General features: G+C 34.9%; 1 protein-coding gene across 1 annotated transcript in view; it reads left to right on the forward strand.

Moving 5' to 3' along the window:
* LOC125666694 (T-cell immunomodulatory protein-like) overlaps nt 1-16,713 on the forward strand; it is a 29,971-nt gene that overhangs the window by 940 nt on the left and 12,318 nt on the right. Inside the window, exons 2-9 of the mRNA XM_048899910.2 lie at nt 4,893-5,129; nt 5,820-5,877; nt 6,180-6,251; nt 6,422-6,528; nt 10,767-10,825; nt 14,713-14,809; nt 15,321-15,406; nt 16,448-16,611. Coding sequence (XP_048755867.2) covers nt 4,893-5,129; nt 5,820-5,877; nt 6,180-6,251; nt 6,422-6,528; nt 10,767-10,825; nt 14,713-14,809; nt 15,321-15,406; nt 16,448-16,611 — 880 coding nt within the window. The remainder of the gene's footprint in view (nt 1-4,892; nt 5,130-5,819; nt 5,878-6,179; nt 6,252-6,421; nt 6,529-10,766; nt 10,826-14,712; nt 14,810-15,320; nt 15,407-16,447; nt 16,612-16,713) is intronic.

Genomic DNA, 16,713 nt, shown 5'->3' on the forward strand with positions numbered 1-16,713 from the left:
AATGATTTCGCGCACATGCAACTTTCTACACAATTATCGACCTTTGTTTTTAAACTCTGAACATAGTTTCTGACCTCAAAATATAATAATTGATATGACTGAGGATTTTATATGTTGTGATTTATTTCATTTGATTAAAAATATATGTGGAAGGATTAATAGCATTTTATTATTTTTTTTAAACTTGAAATTATAAGGAATACTAAAATGTCAGGCCCGGAGTGAATGTGACGTATTACAATGGGTCCTCGGTAAAGTCAATGTTTACACGGAATCGAATAAAGTGGATACTGGGGTTAGGAGGCAAATTTAAGTAGGCAAATGTTGTTAGTGATAAATACTGACGAGTTATATTAATTGCGCGGCGGTTCAAAGCGAAACTCGAGATTTCTCCAAAACGGCGTTTCATTCCTGTTCGCTATGCTAACACATAGCTCATGGCTTGGTCAATCATGTGAATTTTATTGACTTTATTGATAAAATTTCAAACTCCTGTGACGATACTGCCGTAACAACGTACTGTATCAGTTTACAAAATATCTTGTTGAAGGACATTTCACTAGCATGACGTTTTGTTAAATGAAGAGCGTTTAATAGTATTTTTTCCTTAAGATATGACAATATGTCATAAATATCAAAATTTTTCGTAATGCTAATGATATCAGTGCTAACAGGTGCATAAAATCACTGAAATTACTGCCATTCACTTAAATTACCCACGAATACAGAAACTTTCAGGATGTGCTGGAACGACAGATTAGACTTGACGTTTATACACCGCGGTCACATGATAGTAAGCAATTGTAGGGCAAAGTGACATCGCTACAACTGGAAGTTTGCTAGCAGACGGTCCGTAAAGAGCTATGCGCAGTCCCACAATGACGATTCAAGTCACCATTGCATTGGTGCTTAGTACCTGGTTATAAATTAGATGGAAGGAAAAAGGCGCATTTAGATGCATGTCCTGGGATGGAAGGCGTGAAGTTTTACCTATATCCTTAAGATATTCCCTGATTTTGTTTTCCTCACCAACTCATATATATATATATATATATATATATATATATATATATATATATAAATGGCAATCATTATTTTTCGCTGTTCACCATATCCGAATCATCAATGGTACGGACTATCTAATATTGTTTTGAACTTAATCACTCCATATCATTATCTTCCCACCATTTTATTCCATAATCACATTGTTTTGTAAGTTTTCCCTCTAAATTTATCTGATTTCTGTAATTTTCAAGAATAATTCTATTTTCATCCCGACCCGACCATGGTACAAACTCTCTAAACCATAGTCAGTAAACACGCTTTACAACGAAACCACCGCCATTTTTATCACTCAGTACAACAGTATATCACTCTTGTCATCAATGTAGTTTATCGATACTTGTCGTTTTTGCGTGTTATTTGTTTATGTAATATATGTCTCTTGATAATTAAAGACACGGGTTGCATTGAAAATTTGAGTTTTAAATAACCAACAGTGTCGTGGCCTATTCAGTACTTTTATAAATATATATATATATATATATAGGGAAGTCGTTGTGGCCGAGTGGACTTACGCACTGGTTTGACAGTCTTGCTAGGCGGTGGGTGCCGCAGGTCGCTGGTTCGACCCCGGGCTGGGGCGAAAATTTTCAGTACCTAGTTGTGATTATTTAGTGCTTTATATATATATATATATATGTATATATATATTTAAAAGATATGAAAAGAAAACACAGAAATCCTCCATAAAGCTTTAGCGCTTTCATAACATCTTCAGAAGCCTTACAAAAATGTATAGTTTAATGTATATTTATATATATATATCTATGTGTAATTTAATCAGTTGCATTTTCCTATAAATGGTTGTAGTGATTTCTTTTTTTGAAAAATAGCATTTTGTTGCAGTAATTTGATAGTAATTGAGGTATTTCATGCTTGTTTACTTTGTTGTTATTGTAATCCGGAAATGATATGCCCAACAAATTACGTTCAACACGTGATAAAAGTCAGAGTGGATCCGTATCTCGAAAGTCCCGTATTGACAAAAATTACTTAGAAAGGTACTGAAATTACCTCAGTATATGTTCATCTGTATGTCATTTAGTCACATGTGAAATTTCATGAAGATTGGTATCACAATTTAGAGGATTTGTAGTCAGAAAACTATCAGTTAGTGAACTATAAATAGCGAGTAGCGATATTGGCTATCTTACATGTCATTCCTAATACTTTATATGGAGAGTTTCCCGATCCTTGTAATTGGTGATGTATAAAGAGAGGACAAATATTTTAATAGTAACTTAAAAAATTGAAATTAATGAGATATATAAAATATATGGCATTTGATGTATACCAATAATCGCTACTCACTATTTTATACATGTACTGTTTTTGTTGCCATCATTGCCTCTAACTTTTCACTTCTTTTCCTGAACTACTGGTTGATTTTTACCAAACTTGATATAAAGTATTCTTTTGCAAATGAAATGTATGATTTTAGTGGGAAATAGTAAAAGTAGGGTGAAATGTTTAATAATAATAATAATAATGTCCTTTATTTAAACAGGATAGCACAATTAGTTTAAAACTAGCTTACATTGTGGTCCTGAAAACATATATACAGACAGCAGTATTATACAGATACAATATAAAATAGTATATGAAGGTATGTTGTATACATACATGTTTAATGTATATTAAATATTACATATTTAAAACTGAAAATAAAACAAAATAAATAAATAAACAAATAAAAATAAAACTGAAAATAATCAAAAACAAATCTATATGGTTTTAATTTCCCGAAAGAAAAAATGTCTAAGATAAGTGGATTTAAAAGTTTCCAATGTTGGGCAATATTTTAAAAATTCTGGCATATTATTCCATAACTGCGTAAATTGTAAAAGATCTTCTAAAATATTGTGTCTTTGCTCTCTGGATATATAATGAATTACTTTGACTTAATCTGGTAGATCTACTGCTAATTTCATGAACATACTGAAAAACATCGAAATACTCGGGGGTTAGACTATGTAAAACTTTGAAGATAAGAATGATAGTTCTATATATAAAATAGTCTGACAGAGGCATCCATCAAAGTTGCTGTATCATTTCTTTTGTAGGTGTATTAAAATTTCTATTTAAAATCACTCTAGCAGCTCACTTTTGAAGTTTGCATAATTTGCAAAGACCGTCCTTGTTTTCCATATTGCCCCAAACAGTACAACAGTAGTTAAAATGAGGAAAAACAATTGTGTTAAAAATTTTCAGTAATAATTCAGTTGACAAAAATGTACGTAATCTAGATAACACACCTATTTTGCTTGCAAGTTTTTTTGGTTAAAACTTCAACATGTTTAAAACATCTTCACAAAAAAAAAAAAAAAATGAAGCAGAAGACCCAACTACACGTATTGAGTGAAAACTTTATAGTACAGATATAAGTGTGATCAATTCATAACCACATAGCGACCAGGGCAGGCATAGAGAATACATAAAAGTTTTCATCATCGCAAACCATGCCTATTGTCTCTGTTCACACTACATCATAGCCGTGGTTGTATGATTATAAGAAAACCCTCGACTGTGAATATTTATGATCATATATCAAGCTCCCACAATTTTTTTTGGATGAAAAAAAAAAAAGTTTTGGAGATCATCGCATGGTTCATAGATAATCTTAGGATTGCCGATTGGGAAAAACTGACACAATAAATGTATTGATACAGAATTTGCAAGCGTAGCCTCATTTGTTAAGGCGGATTTCATTTGATATAGCTATATACTTGTATTGTCTTTAGGTAGTGTTCTGTAAAGCTTTTTTTGTCTTTTATTATTTGTAAACAAACGCTACATGTTTTACCAATGGATGAAGCCAATAAATATTGAAATTTGTTATCATGACTGTGATTGGTCAATAACTGATTGTGTCATTTCATAATTATTCATAAAAATTTAGGGTTTCGCTGAATTACCAACAGTTTGGGTACGCGGCAGTTTGGGTGCGACTTTTTACCTGATGCGACGGTTTGGGAGTTCGGTGATGATGGTTCAAGTGTTTGTTAACGACGGTTCAGGAGTTAATTATTATTCAAGGATTGGTCAGTAAACCTTTTTTTTGCCCATAAACTCTAACCTAACCCTAACCAGACCCTTATGTAGTGCATTGCCACTAAAGTGGTGATGAGGGCTAAATGTTGAATGGTGCATTGTCACAATTTTTTTAATTGCTTGCTGCAGACTGTCAGCGCCAAATCCCGAACTGTCACATATGCCAACTCCTGAACCGTCACACATCCGATTCTGCTGATTATACAGCTATGGTATGAGATAGGGCTGTAAGCATAGCTAGTGATGATGAAAGTTTATGTAGAAATGTAATAAAGGAAAATTACTCAAATCTTCTCACCAAACCATGAACATACAGTGTCAAATCAATATGGAAGCTGGAATTTTCATGTAGTAAAGATTCAGATTTGTTCAAACCAGGACCATGAAAGCCATGGTGGGGCCATTGTAAAGTATCCTGAGGGTTTATATATAGGAATACATGTACATAAGAAAACTTCTCAGGTGAGCATTGTAGCTTATGGCCATGATGGACCTCTTGTTTATTTATGTATTTGTACAGATGTATTTATCATTTTATTGTGTCAGACATTTCCATTTTACATCAGTTTTACCAGCATGATCAGCTGTTTTCCACAAATCTGAATTGTGGTATGGATTGGAGGGGGTGGGGTGGGGTGAGTTTTGAACTTGATTGTTTTGAGTTGCAGGTGCCAGATCTTACTGTAGAACTTTAATTGATAAACTATTCACAATGGTCTTAGTATAATTATTATCAGTTCTAGTCAACTATCACCATATGTATGTTTATTTAATTTCAGGTAAAACCATCAAACTATTCTCTGCAACTTCAGATAGAACGTCATCTGAATTTAAATTTGAGGAGCGAGTCCTGCTGAAGACAGTACCTGATGTTGTGTTTACTAGTATTGTGCCAGCTGATTTCAATGGCGATACACAAATGGACTTGTTTGTAACAACCCAAAATGTAGTAAAGTCGCTAACGTCTGCAGTGAATGGCTGCGTGTATTGGGGATCGCCGTCCACGGGAAGTCTAGGTATGAAGGAATACTTATGATAACACCCTGCTGTGTCATATTCATGCATATAACTTGCACCTCTCAAATATGGCACATAAAAACATAAATCCATTTTCATTTGTTCTGTAAATTTTTTAATTGTATTGGATAATTTTTCATTTGTAGTGTATATTTTTCATTTGTTGTGTATATCTTTCATTTGTTGTGTATATCTTTCATTTGTTGTGTATATTTTTAATTTGTAGTGTCTATCTTTCATTTGTAGTGTATATTTTTCATTTGTAGTGTATATCTTTCATTAAGGAATGAAGCTAATTTTGACCTGTGTTATACGATATAATGTAACTTGGTGCAGTTTACGCTTCTTATAATCCTGTATTTTGGATACAATACATATGAAAAATTATACAATAAAATGGAAGTTATACAATACAAAACCCCCATTTATATACATTACAAATGGAAAAGATCAAATATTGCAATGTTTGACATGCCATAAAAAGGTTTGAAGTTGATGTGTCATCCATCATGAAAAATGATGGGAAAATGAAAAACCATCCTAAATTGAAGTTTTAAATTCGGACGGATTTCCATTCAAGTTCATTGTTGATAGCTGGTACTGCACTTGATGTGAAGGTGATCATAGTGATGAAATTGATTGTTTGTAAAGTGACATCGATTGTGTTTATATGAACATATTGTTTTTAGTTCAAACAGATAAACTGTGCATCAGTGAAGAATTGAAGGATCAACCATTAGTACTGGAGTAAGTTTATTCATAACAGAATATGTGGTGTTTACAGTTACATTTTATTGTGATATTCTGACAGATGCCTTTTATCATTCTGTAAGCTTGATACTAAAGTGGACAATACATTTACCTTGACAAATGACAAGAAGATAATTCTACTGACTCTGACATGATATTTGCTGTGCTTTGCATTAGTAATATATGAGAATATAGTACATCATAACGTTTTTAGTATCTCACAGATTACATGTTGTGCTCCTTGGAGAATATTTGTGTATGCTGAATTCAATGACTGAATTCTACATTTTATTTGACAGTGTCAATGGCGACATGATTCCTGATCTAGTTGGGGAGAATGCACAGGGTGTCCGCCATTACTGGATCTTTCAGTAAGGATTTCATCCAAACTTGCAAATTGCAATTGTAGTGTTTGATTTTGGTTTCAACCTATTTACTCCATTGTTAGTTTATGCTTTGCACATTTTTGCATCTTCCATAATATAAAATGAAAGTTGGATTTCTTCAATATTTGTGAATATGTATGTTTGTTTACTTACAGTCAGAATAAAAAGAATTACACAGAAGAGACTGTTGTAGGGAACCTTTCAGCACTAACTCATCCTACAGCTGGGGCATTTGTGGACCTTAACAATGACTTAGTGGCAGGTATGACACTTAAAGATATGATAAATTACTATTTCTAATAAATTGTTATTTTGAGAAAAGCCATTCATGTACATTATAATTAAAATCTACAAAGGACTATATATGGTGTGGGCTTAATTTGGCCACTTGAAGAAAAAAAATTGCCGGGGGGATGGGGAGTGGGGGTGGGGAGTAGTACTTTATTTCGTTGAAGAGTAAATGCATGTGTGCTGCCAATTTCTGATAAGTATTATTTATAGAAAAACTGCTAGTGGTTTAAATATTGTCACTTTTCCCAATTTTGGGGGTTTGAAAAAAAAAGTGCACATTTCATTTCTGTAAATATACTGAGTGAGTACCAATCATCACCTGGTGCCAGTTATCGCCATCTCTGTATCACCATGTGAAATATACTGTTGATAAAGATGTCATACATCATCTCTGTATCACCATGTGAAATATACTGTTGATAAAGATGTCATACACCATCTCTGTATCACCATGTGAAATATATCTCTGTATCACCATGTGAAATATACTGCTGATAAAGATGTCATACACCATCTCTGTATCACCATGTGAAATATATCTCTGTATCACCATGTGAAATATACTGCTGATAAAGATGTCATACACCATCTCTGTATCACCATGTGAAATATATCTCTGTATCACCATGTGAAATATACTGCTGATAAAGATGTCATACACCATCTCTGTATCACCATGTGAAATATATCTCTGTATCACCATGTGAAATATACTGCTGATAAAGATGTCATACACCATCTCTGTATTACCATGTGAAATATATCTCTGTATCACCATGTGAAATATACTGCTGATATAGATGTCATACTCCATCTCTGTATCACCATGTGAAATATATCTCTGTATCACCATGTGAAATATACTGCTGATAAAGATGTCATACACCATCTCTGTATTACCATGTGAAATATATCTCTGTATCACCATGTGAAATATACTGCTGATATAGATGTCATACTCCATCTCTGTATCACCATGTGAAATATATCTCTGTATCACCATGTGAAATATACTGTTGATAAAGATGTCATACACAGATGGACATTTTCTTTCTGATAGTAAATTAGAAGCTGACCATAACTAGTTGAAATACAATACACAATGGTAAATTACACATTTCCACAATTTGGATCTTTAACTTAAAATGGAAATACATAGTGAACCTTTAGAAAATCTGTCAGTTTTTCATACATATTTGACAAAATATATCATTGTTTTCAGGTCACATGATTCGTCAATAGGTGACCTATTGCAATTGGTTTGTGTCTGTTGTCATGCATTTTCTGTCATTCATTAACAATTAAACATCTTTAATTTTTTAGCTCACCTGAATTTGATCATCCTTCATCTGTCTGTCTGTAAACTTGTCACATTTTCAACTTCTTCTTCAGAACCACTGGGCCAATTTCATCCAAATTTTGCAAAAAGCATCTTTGGATGAAAGGGATTCAAGTTAGTCCAAATAATGGGCAACACCCTTCTCCCAGGGGAGATAATCCACAAAAATGCAAAAATAGGATGGGATCATTTAGAAATCTTTTTCTCAAAAATCACTGGGCCAGGAAACTTGAAATTGACATGAAAACTTCCTGACATAGTACATATTCATGTTTGTTTAAATCATGGCCTCCAGGGGAAGGATGGGGTCACAATATGGGATCAAAGTTTTACATGCAAGTATATAGGGAAAATTTTCCTCGTAAGAACCACAGGGCCAAGAACTATACATTCGTGAAGTTTGACTTTGTGACCTTGACCTTTTAATATTGGACCAACTTTTTGAATATCTGACCTATTCAATATCTTCTAAAATATTCAAGGTAGATGTTTCATATTTTGTATATAGATTTCTTATGGCAAGGCCATTTATTTCAAACTATGACCTTGAAATTTGACCTACTTTTAAGAGAATGTAACCTGATAAATATCTTCAGAAGCATTCTAGGTGGGGCTTTCATATTTTGTATATAGATTCTTTATGACAAGACCTTGTGATACAATCGTATTTGATCTTGTGCCCTTGACCTACTTTCTTTAAAAACCTGACATAATCAATATATCCTGAACAATTTAAGGTAAAACTTTTATATTTTTTATGACAAGACCTTGATATGCTTCGGTGGCCTAGTGGTTAGGCCGTCAGACTCTCGACCGAAAGGTCCTGGATTCGAGTCCTGGCCAGGGCAGGGCCGACGTTGTGTCCTTGGGAAAGGCACTTTACATGAATTTCCTCACTCCACCCAAGTGTAAAAGGGGTACCTGGCTATAGACAGTGAAAGATATTGTTAGAATGTTAGTGCTCTAGCACTTGTAATGGCAGCTTGCACTGTATGCTTCCTAGGAGGCTGAGAAAGTTCTAGATTGATATAAGGTCTGCCAGGGTAATAATGCATTGTAAAGCGCTTTGAGCAGCATACACCAGAAAAAGTGCTATATAAAAACCAATCATTATTATTGATAATTATTATTGACCCTTTGACCTGAAAGGTTGACTTACTTTTAATAAAAATCTTACCTATTTAAAACCTCCTGAACTGTTTAAGATGGAGCTTTGATATTCTCTATGTAGATTTCTTATGCCAAGGTCTTCATATTATACCATGATCTACGACCTTGAGACGTTGGTCTTATCCAGAACAGCAAGATCGTGTTAGTCATATTGGTGTTAATGCATCTCTGTGTTATGTGTATCTATTCTCAGTTATTTTATAATCCTTTGAGGTTAGGTTGAGGCCACAATATAGGGTCAACATTTTTCATTTAAATAAAAAAAATCATTTACAAATTATAACAGCTGAACAATGGCAGGGTCAATGACACTCAGGTGTGTGATGTGGCCCATGGACCTCTTGTTCTTGATAACTAGCCTTCCATATATTTTCAGTGGTGCAAGGGGAACATAAATTGTAAATTCTAGGACTGATGCACCCTTGTGGCCTTAGAGTTTGGGCAGAAATGCCACAAATTGACCAATGATCATTTGCTCGAGTACAACTGTTTATCTGTAAGAAATTAAACTAAATATATAGTCATATAGAACAAGAAGGTGTCTATCAACATTGTAAATTTCGTGATCCCCAGGGTAGAGGTTCTGACTTGAGGGCCAAACTTTGCATATAGTGTTTATGTGTAAAACATTTAAATAATATCTTATTGAATGCTAGTGTAGCCCATTCCCAAAATTGTAAATTTCATGATCCTAAGGGTAGGGGTTTTAGTTCCAGGGTGGGACCAAAATGGTCATAGTGATTAAATGTTTTTATCATTTGAAAGACATCTTTTAATTTTGCTGATATCATATAGAAACTGAATGCATATTAAAGAAAAGCAGATAGAGATGTACCAAAATTGTGAATTTTGCAACTCCACGGTTCTGACTCTAGAACAGGTGCAAAAGCGTCATAGTGTTAAGGAGGTATGCTACACCAGAGAAATTTGATGTAGATGAAAAGTGGAGGATATGTACAACAATATTTTGAAATTGAAATTTTTCAAATTTATTTTATTTTGTCAAAAAATACAGTTTTAGTAGAAGGTTATTTGGAAAAAATTTAAAACCCCTGCTGGACTCGAACATGCGACCTACAGTTCAGCAGTCGGTATTCTAACCTACTGAGCTACTCGGCTAGGTATTTAAATGGAAAAGGAAAAGTCAAATATTGCTGATATCAATTTTTTCATCCATGTTTTTAAAGGAAGTCAGCCATTATGATGATGTAGAGTACTACCTTAATATAACATTAGCAAAGTGTTGATGTGTTGATATGTTGATATGTGTATAAGGCCTGTGGGCCTCTTGATTAGCAGTATGCATTTTGTGAAAGTTAGAAATCCAAAATTTCAAAAGCTGATAATTGTGGTGGAAATGCATGATGAAAAGTGAGCATAGTGGCATTATGACATTGTATGTACATGGTATGTGTAAATTAATGCCCTGTTCACACAGATGCACATGTAAAATAATGTGCATTAGATAACTTTGAATTATATAGCATTCACATGGTGGTAATACGAAGTTTATGTAAACTAATGTATAGCATTTCCAGAATTAACAAGGAATATAAGAATTTTGTCACACAGTAATTTAAGTTTTAAGAAAGTATAGTAGCTATTTAAAATCTTCAAAATTTTCATTTTTTAGGGGCCAAATTAGGCCCTTAACATATATATTTCTTTGACACAATATTTACATCCATTGTATTTTGCAGATCTATGTGTGATGACAGAGAGTGATGGCGAAAGGCAGCTAGAAGTGTGGATGAGTAAGGTAGGAAAATTTAATTTGGGCATTTTGCCAATTACATGGCAGTTTTACACCCATGGTAGACTCATTAAAATTTCCATAGTAATCCATTACCTGTAGGGTGATGATTAAATGCCATTATCTCCTGATTTGCACTATATAAACAAATACTAAGCTCATTGCTAAAAGGATCCTTAAATGGATTTTATGTCTATCTAGATTTAAAGTTAGTGATTTTAATTTTCTGTTAAGAGTTGCATAACTTTAAACAACCAAATACCATATTTTTATACCCCCCTTCAAGAAGGAGGAGCATATTGCTTTGCACGTGTTGGTCGGTATGTCCGTCGATAGACCACGTGTTGTCCATTATATCTTGAGAAGCATTCACTTCACCGTTTGATATTTCATATGTGGATTGGTTATGAGTATCTTGAGAAACCTTTCCTTGACAGACATTAAACTTGGTATACTGATACATTGTGAGCAGTAGATGACCCCTATTGATTTTGAGGTCACATGATCAAAGGTCAAACTAGACATAGAAATATACTGACCACTCGATGTTTAGAAAACCCTTTGCTTGACAGATATGAAACTTGATCAACTGGTACATTTTCAGGAGTAGATAACCCCTATTGATTTTAGGGTCACATGGTCAAAGGTCAAGGATCAAACTGGATATAGGAAAATACTGTCCTACATCAATATCTTGGGAACGTTTTGCTCTACAGACATCAAACTTGGTACACTGGTACATCTTTAGGAATAGATGAACCCTATTGATTTTGAATTCAAAGGTCAAGGTTCAATCTGGACATAGAAATATACTGTCCTTTCAATATCTTGAGAACCCTTTGCTCGACAGACATCAAAGTTGCTTCACTGGTACATCGTAAAGAGTAGATGACCCCTATTGATTTTGAAGTCACATGGTCAAAGGTCAAGGGTCAGACTGGACTTAGGAATATACTGTCCATTCAATATCTTGAGAACCCTTTGTTTGATAGACATCAAACTTGGTAGACTGGCACATCATAAGGAGTAAATTGCCCTTATAAAATTTGGGTACATATATGGTCAAAGGTCAAGGGTTAAACTCAACATAGTAATACATTATATCCTATATTTATGCGCCCCCCCCCCCCCTCCCCCCCCCCCCTTCAAAGAAGAGGGGCATATTGGTTTGCACCTGTCGGTTGGTCGGTCGGTAGACCACATGTCCGCTCAATATCTTGAGAACCATTCACTTGATGATAATGATATTTCATATGTGGGTTGGTTATGAGTAGAAGAGGACCCCTATTGTTTTTCAGGGTAACCCTAACCCAGGTCAAAAGGTCAAAGGTCAAGGGTCAATCTACTCTGGACATAGGAATATAATGTCCGCTCAATATCTTGAGAACCCTTTGCTTAAAAGACATCAAACTTGGCACACTGGTACATCCTAAGGAGTAGATGACCCCTATTGATTTTGAGGTCATATGGTCAAAGGTCAAGGGCCAAACTGGGCATAGCAATATACTGACCATTCAATGTCTAGAGAAACCTTTGCTTGACAGACATCAAACTTGGTACACCAGTACATCTTCAGAAGAAGATGACCCCTATTGATTTTGAGGTCACATGGTCAAAGGTCAAACTGGACATTGGAATATAATGTCTGCTCAATATTTTGAGAACCCTTCGCTTGACAGACATCAAACTCGGTACACTGGTACATCTTCAGGAGAAGATGACCTCTATTGATTTTGAGGTCACGTGGTCAAGGGTCAAAATGGTCATAGTAATATAATGTCCACTCAATATCTTGAGAACCCTTTGCTTGACAGACATCAAACTTAGTACACTGGTATATCTTCAGGAGAAGATGACTCCTATTTATTTTGAGGTCACATGGTGAAAGGTCAAGGGTCAAACTGGACATATAATATACTGTCCACTCAATATCTTGATAAACCTTTTGCTTGACAGACATCAAACTTAGTACACTGGTACATCTTCAGGAGAAGATGACCCATATTGATTTTGAGGTCAAAAGTCAATAGTTGAACTGGACATAGTAATATATTGTCTCCTATATTTTAAGAATTATTTGCTTGATTGACACCAAACTGGGTACACTGGTACAGCATAAGGAGTAGATGATCCCTATTGATTTTTAGGTCACATGGTCAATTCACTCTTGACATAGGAAGATATTGTCTGCCCAATATTAAGAATTGATGATACTACTATCAATTAAATGATGTGTGTGTATAACCCATTTCAATTTTGCACCATGGGGGGGCATATGTGTTTTACAAACATCTCTTGTTTAAGAATCATTTGATTCATTGATACCAAACTTGGTACACTGTTACAGCATAAGGAGTAGGTGACCCCTATTGATTTTAGGTCATATGGTCAATCTACTTCTTCTTCTTCTTGTCGTTCGCCATGGTCAATCCACTCTGGACATAGGAAGATATTGTCTGCTCAATATCCTGAATTGGTTTGGCACTACTATCAATTAAACGATGCATGTTTATAACCCTTTTCAATTTTGCACCATGGGGAGGTGGCATATACAGTATAATCTGTCTAAACCGGCTATGTGTGGTTCCAAAGAAATTGGCCGGTTTGCACAGAGTCCGGAGTGCAGAATGTTGACAAGAATGAGAGTTGCTTCCCTTGTATTCACTATCTATGCATACGTGTGTAATGATTGCTAACGTTTTAATATATCACAAAAGAATTCAAAATGTAAAAATATAAATGTCAGTGTTTTATTGTCGTGCTCATTTGAAAAAGTTTCAATTTTTATTAAACAGTTTAAAATCTGGGAATTATTCGCGCAATTTTCTGTTGGTAAATTGTCGATTTCGTCTACATCATTGCCGTTATCAAGTGCTACATTATCTACGTTCGTCAAGTTTGTGTTGTGTTCGTTTAAAATTTGTCTTTCCCAGCTTTCATTGTAAATGTATCGCTTTCAACTGTCTCAATTTGTGAAACGGAAACTAATGCAATGCCGAGTGATCGACCGGACATGGCGAATTGTGCTAACTAACTGCATATCATCACTGTCTGACTCGCCGTAGAGCTCCGAGAAGTCCACGAGGGGAAACCCTGCTTTTGGAAAACATAACGGGATTGTTGCCGATTTTGTTTCATTCCAAGAATGTATCGAATTCATAGATTAATTGAACTTTGTCTTTTAATGTCAGTTCTCGTCTCTGTCGTTAGGGGGAGCGCCATTACCTCGTGCGTGGTGGTGTCATAATTGAAAAGTGCACCCCCTAAAAATCAGGTTTTATTTTAAACTGATCGCGACTCATCGCTAGTTGTACTCTTTTACTTACCTATGGCTTCCCTTGAGACACCCTTTGTGTACACTGCGTGTGATCGGCCGAATACTGACAGGTTGGTCATCGTGGGGTGGCTGGTTTAAATGCGATAATTAGAGTTAATTACGAGCAGTTGGGACCTTGTGTACACCGAATACAATTGACCGCAACAATTAGGGCGGTGCATCATCAAGGGGCCGGTTTACACAGGATAATTAAAGTTAATTGATAGCAGTTGGGACTGTGTAAGCCGGCCGATATACAGAATACGCAGTATCCGGAGTACAGGGAATTATTAATAAAGGATTTGTTAAAGAAATGTTAGGGACTATATTTTGTGGCCGGAATTGACAGAGCGCCGGAGTACTCAGAGGCCGATTTGGACAAATTATACTGTATGTTTTACAAAAATTTCTTGTTTAATAATTTTTTTGAGCAACTGAATACAAATTTTAGTACAAAGTATCTAATAATTTTTCTGACAAATAACCAGTCAAGTGGGTTTTCATTTACATCATGTACATTTAGGTACATGAAATATGTAAATCACAATACCAAACAAAATCTTTTACTTTGTTACAGGGTGGCCGTTTAACATCGCCATCAAAAATTTCAATGGCTGACTTAGCAGATAAAAAAGTTATGGGACAGCCAGTGTTTGCTGATTTTGGAAATCAAGGTGGTATTTTCATTATTAAATCATTTGTACATGTAATATAGGAGACCAATCTACATAAGTCTTTGCTCTTGTTTCCAAATCCTATTGCACTTAACAGTATGTTTGTATGTTTCATGTGAATTGCTCAATTACTAAATATAGTTTAAACTCAGAGCAACAAAAAATAACTGATTTTAAAAATCACTGTAGTAATTAGGGCTATATGGATCGTGGGTATTGGCCTGGGTAGCTCAGTGGTTAGAGCACCTTACTAGTGATGCAGGGGTCCCAGGTTTGATTCCCGGTCCAGTCACAGATTTTCTTCTCTCTCCTATAAATACTGCATTTGGTGCTGTGACCAGGATTATGTCTAGGAAATCTATATTAAGTACTATATCTTTTAAGTGAGTTTTTTTTTTATTTCATGACCCCCAAAGTTGATACTGTGCACTGAAAAATTCACAAAAGTCATCAGAATTTAGTGTATGCAGCAATGAATAGTAAATTAGTTTAAAGTTTTCTTTAATTGTAGATTCTAATATTGACATTCTCCTGCCAGTTTGTGATGACGATATGTGTGCCAAAAGCTCTGTGTATCGTTATAATGGAGTATTGCCGGTAAGTGTACAACAAGCACCTGTCTTCACTCACTGTGTACGATTTGGTGACATGAACGAAGCTTTATAATATAATCTGAAATTAAAGTGATGACACGACATATAATGATAACAATTTTGCTGTAAAATTTATAGAGCACAGGGAAAGTATATGTATCAAACATTATGTTTTTCTTTAATTACCTGAGCTTAGTGACACCATAGTTAACAAATGTATAAGCTGACTGTTATCTTTCATGCTATAGAGTGATTTGAATTAACGATAAGTTTATGCATGATGTAGTAAGTTAAATTAACCCCTTACTTGGCTGACACACATTTTTATGGATCTCAGGTTATGGAGTGCCAAATTAACATAAACTCAAATAATTCAAGATATCTTTAATTATTTGAAGATATCATCAATTCAATTATTGCACCCTATAATTGAATTAATTCGCGTATCAATGTGGTGGAATTATTGCTCACAAAATTGCATTTGGAGCTCGGTATAAATGGTTTGATGATCTCTTTAGTTCAGTTGAAGATATGTTTAATTATTTACAATGCTGTTGTCTAAGGAATTAATGCGCACATCAATTCTTTTAAAGAGGGCAACAATTCATTTAAAGAGATCATTAATTTAATTGTACATATGTTGAATTGGAGATATCTCAGGACTGTCAAACTTGGTACACTTGTGCCAAGTGAGGATGCCTTTTGTTTCTCAAGGTCAAGGTCGTAGTAGCAGGATACAGACTGAACCGTTGGGACCAGGACCATCTAACTTTGTACACATGCATCTTATGCCAATATTACATAGCGAGTGCATGGTTTGTCTGTTTTTACGATGCAAAGAAAGTTTGTCACACCCTGTTGATACTACCTGAAGCCAATTTCTACAAATCATGGTGAAAGAAAAACACCCTATATTAGCTTTTCACGGGCATTTTATATACCGTTGGCGGTACTCTTGTTCTCTGGTATTTTACTATGACCTGTACTGTTCGCTGTAAGGCAGTTAATGTACTGACTTTGATTTTAGTATTCTTTTCCTTGTCAGTGGAAGAAATTACCAATAGATTTTAAGACAGGAAACCAGGCCTGGGGGTTTGTCCCTCTGAGTAAGGGTCTGGATGGTGCCCCTATCACCCTGAGGACAGGGGATTATAACTTGGATGGATTTCAGGATATGTTAGCTGTGTTGCAGGCTCCAGACAATAATGGGTATGTTTATCAGTTTCATTGAATCTCCTTCAAACAAACTGAAGTGTATACTTAGGGTCAGCAGATTTACCTACTTGTTTATTCTGCTTCATGTTACAGTCA

This window comes from Ostrea edulis, chromosome 1 (genome assembly GCF_947568905.1).
Source record: "Ostrea edulis chromosome 1, xbOstEdul1.1, whole genome shotgun sequence".
In the NCBI taxonomy this organism is placed as follows: Eukaryota; Metazoa; Mollusca; class Bivalvia; order Ostreida; family Ostreidae; genus Ostrea; species Ostrea edulis.